The sequence below is a fragment of the Cynara cardunculus genome (assembly GCF_001531365.2).
Source record: "Cynara cardunculus var. scolymus isolate 2C chromosome LG 1, CcrdV1, whole genome shotgun sequence".
Lineage (NCBI taxonomy): Eukaryota > Viridiplantae > Streptophyta > Magnoliopsida > Asterales > Asteraceae > Cynara > Cynara cardunculus.
Genome location: NC_037528.1, coordinates 22,567,558 through 22,572,107, shown reverse-complemented (window position 1 = coordinate 22,572,107; position 4,550 = coordinate 22,567,558). Strand labels below are relative to the sequence as shown.

Sequence of the window (4,550 nt, the reverse complement as noted above, 5' to 3'; positions counted from 1 at the left end):
TAAATTTACTCACACCTGAGCTTGTACTTGCACCTGTTTTTCGGACTTTAGAACTTTCCCCTTCTAGGCTTTTACCCTTCCTCTTAGATGGAGTTACAGTGGTGACATGAGCAACATCGGGTTTTTCAATTTTAAGGCACACCTCAGCAAAACGGAGTGGCTGAGAGGAGATATAGAACACTTATGGACATGGTACGAAGTATGTTGGCAAACACTAACCTACCTCAATTTTTATGGACTGAGGCATTAAAAACGGCGGTTCACATCCTAAATAGAGTTCCTTCTAAAGTTGTTCCTAAAATTCCTTTTGAAATATGGGCAGGGAGGAAACCAAGCTTAAGGTATCTAAGGGTGTGGGGTTGTCCGGCAGAAGCTAAAGTGTACAATCCTCTATTAAGAAAACTTGATATGAAGACCATAAGTTGCTTCTTCATTGGTTATCCCGAACGATCAAAGGGATACAGATTCTATTGTCCTTCACATACTACTCAGATAGTAGAAACACGGACATGCCGTATTTCTTGAGAATTGTGAAAATGATGATAGTATTGAAAATTGTGGTATAGGTCTTCAAGAGGTTCGTGAAGAAACACCAATAATACATGTGCCTGTTTCGATAAATACACCACTTGAAGACTCCAATGTTCAACCTATGTCTCATAATGAAAGTGAAACAAACTTAGAGACAAATGTTGAAATTCCACACATTGAGAATACTCGAGAAATTAATATTGAGCCTCAAGAAACTCACCAGCCTTTAAGGAGATCACAAAGAACTAGGCGACCCACCGGTTTTGACGATTATATTACCTACTTAAATGAGGTCGATCTTGACTTAGGAAAATGTAACGATCCTATATCCTATAATGATGCAATAAATAGCTTAGGAAAATGTAACGATCCTATATCCTATAATGATGCAATAAATAGCAAACAATCTTCTCATTGGAATGAAGCTATGATTGATGAACTTGATTCTATGAGTAAAAACGATGTATGGGAACTTGCTGAATTACCAAAGGGTGCGAAATCCGTAGGATGCAAGTGGGTCTTCAAGACTAAACTTGACCCAAAAGGAAACATCGAACGTTATAAAGCCCGATTGGTTGCTAAAGGATATACTCAAAAGGAAGGTATAGATTATCAGGAAACATTTTCTCCTGTTTCAAGAAAAGATTCCTTACGGATCGTGATGGCCCTCGTAGCTCATTTTGACTTAGAGTTACATCAAATGGACGTTAAGACCGCTTTTCTTAATGGAGATTTACATGAAAATGTTTATATGGCCCAACCTGAAGGGTTTAAGATTAAGGGTCAAGAACATCTTGTTTGTAAACTGAAAAAGTCAATATATGGGCTTAAACAGGCATCCCGTCAATGGTACTTAAAATTTGATGAAGTCATGAAGAAAAATGGCTTCATTAAGAATCAAGTGGATCAATGTATATACCTCAAGATGAGTGGGAGGAACTTTGCTATACTTGTCCTTTATGTCGATGACATTCTATTGGCAAGTAATAATATTGATTTGTTGCATGAATCAAAACGCTTTCTTTCACGTCAATTTGACATGAAAGATCTCGGAGAAGCCTCTTATGTCATTGGAATAGAGATCCACCGAGACCGTACCATGGGGACATTGGGATTGTCCCAAAAGGGGTACATTGAGCGTGTACTTGATCGATACAATATGCAACATTGCTCTCCCTCAGTTGCTCCTGTAGTTAAGGGAGATGTTTTCAGCTCTTTTCAATGTCCAAAAACAGAGGTAGAAAAGGAACAAATGAGGTTAATACCTTATGCTTCTGTAGTCGGAAGCTTGATGTATGCTCAAGTTTGTACACGTCCCGACATCGCTTATATAGTTGGTATTCTAGGTAGGTATCAATCTAATCCAGGCCTAGATCATTGGAAAGCCGCTAAGAAGGTGTTGCAATATCTTCGAGGGACTAAAGATTACAAACTAACTTTTAAAAGAACGAATGATCTAGAAGTCGTTGGATTTTCCGACTCTGACTTTGCAAAATGCAAAGATGATAAAAAGTCGACTTCAGGATATATTTTCATGCTGTCAGGTGGGCCTATTTCGTGGAGGAGTCATAAGCAGCAATTGACGACAACTTCATCTATGATGGCAGAGTATTTATATTTCGTCTGCTATACATAGAAAAGACCTGATGTTACAAAAGCTTGACTTTATTAACCATGATCGCAATGAAGAAACACGAGTAAAGCTAGTTGCTTAATTTCTTACAAAAGCTTCCAAGAATGGATACACATAAAGAAGGCATGGCACCCACAGGGATGCACGATACACTTTTGGGTGAAGTTCAAACTCTTCTGTATCTATTACTCTCCTAAAAGGTTACCAAGTAAGCAAGAAGTCAGCTTACTTCACTTTCTCACAGCTACTGCTTTTGTAAAAGAGGGAAGTCTGCTACAGCCACCAAAATAATTGCTTAGGTACTAGTGTGTGAGGTTCATTTAATTAACCCCAATCTTGTAGATTCTTTGGCTAAACTTGAGAGGATCAATATCAGATTCTGAGTTAGTAACTTAATAGATCAGTTGATTGAGTGCTCTGATTGCTCTATTTCACCATTGCAGTGCTCCCATGGTCTTTGCTACTTGGTATTTAACCAGACGTTCCGTTCTCTAATTCAATTATATTAATTATCAAGAAAACTAGAACAGTGTATGGCAGCATGGCGTTCAAGGTCTAGAAATTCTAGATATGAAATAAGGTTTAAGTTGGTTATCTTTTAAACCTAACTGTTCTCAACTTCCAATTCTAGAGCATGACTTGATGATCCCAAACATCGCAATAATAAATTCAACAATACGAATTTAATAAATAAGCATAACAAATTCACAATAATGTATCATACCATACGCATAAGCTATTGAGGGAGTATGCTCATTCCGCACGACAGTTTCTCCATCGGGATACCATGCAATCTCTTCCCCTTGTCGTATTTCCCTCGGACTATTCCACAACAAATCAATTCATATAAATACAAATTAGGCACAAAGTGATACAAATACCGTATATATGTGTGTGTGTGTATGTGTACGCACACACGTACTTACATACAGATGTGTAGATGTCCGTATATACATACACATATTGACATATATATGACAAATAAACACACGCATATAATATTACAAAAGAATTGCCAAAATTTGATCACCTGAGAGGCCGAAACCGGACGGTAACTGTAACATTCTCTTTCAACATCTCAGAATCCAACGCCAAACTCTTGTATAAAAACTGCTGTTGCTTATTTCTAGCTGAAGAATCCGGAGAGCTCGGACTATCAACTGAAGCTTCTGGATTATGTTTAGAAGACAAAGTTGTCGCAGAAGGCGAATTCGCATAATTTAAGCTCGATTTCCTCGATTTGACTCCTCCTTGCCTAGCCGCCATTGTCGAATTCATCATCAAATTCGTTCAAACAACACGAAAACGTAATCTGGTGTTACTGAAGATCGTTGTTGATGGTTTCATATATAGAATCATAAGTTCTCATACGAAATTAGGATTAGGGAGAAAAATGTAGGATGAAGACAATAATGAAAGTGATGATATATAGAGAGAAGGTTCATCATGGTGGGGGTTACAAGTGAGTTTTAGGTGAAGCTTTTTGTGCTTTCGTAGCAAGAAGATGCTACCCCTTTTCTTGGAAAGTTGACCCAAACCGGTATATACTTTAAATGTGATTTTAAATCATAATACGTTTTGATTTAATGAATTTAATTAAAATTTTATTTAAGGTTACAAAATCACTTTCAGGTTGTTGTAACGGTGTTTATACTGTTTGATAATTGCTGAATGATTTGGTGCATAATGATTAAGTGGTCAGAATGATTAAGAGGCCTTCATGATATAGTGCAAAATGAAATATAATTGTTTGGTAATTGTGTACAATGAAATTAAGACTCGTAATGGTTAAGAGAGATTCATGATATAAAATCATTCAGAGGGTTTTCCAACCATTAAGAGACAGATTTTTTTTTTTTTGACAAACAAGATTCAGATGTTGTAACACCCCCAAACCATATATTGCATATAACACATATTTTATATATAGAATACAAATTTTCCCACATAGGTCCATAATACAAGAGTCTATAATGTATAATACATAGATCAAAAATTTCAAACGTACATGCTTCTTGTATCTTGACATCTAATCTTCCAAACATGGCTAATCAAGATCTTCATAGATGTTGTCTCTTAATGGAACTATTAAGAGGTAAATAAACAACCCCTTAAATCTGAGTTTTTATTAGATAAAATTGATGAAAATATGGTGTGGCAAAAATAAAAAGCCATTGAATGGCTTATGGATTGTGGATGCTCTAAGATTAGGTTTAAAAAAATTGTAAAAAAATAAAAAACTGAAAGAACATCTTAGTAACCATTCATCTATACAGTATATATTCAATTAATATGTAGATACATAAGTAATCTGTAAGCATTCATAATTTGTTCTTCTAACAATAAGTTTTGTTGAAATGTGAATTTATATTTTATGATTCTCATA

The 4,550-nt window shown here is 35.8% G+C and overlaps 1 protein-coding gene across 1 annotated transcript in view; it reads right to left on the bottom strand.

The window, feature by feature from the left end:
• LOC112510329 (kinesin-like protein KIN-7K, chloroplastic) overlaps nt 1–3,506 on the bottom strand; it is a 34,647-nt gene extending 31,141 nt beyond the window's left edge. The window contains exons 1-2 of the mRNA XM_025115720.1: nt 3,195–3,506; nt 2,889–2,986 (exon numbers count right to left, since the gene is read on the bottom strand). Coding sequence (XP_024971488.1) covers nt 2,889–2,986; nt 3,195–3,445 — 349 coding nt within the window. The 5' untranslated portion in view covers nt 3,446–3,506. The remainder of the gene's footprint in view (nt 1–2,888; nt 2,987–3,194) is intronic.
• Nucleotides 3,507–4,550: the final 1,044 nt, after the last annotated feature.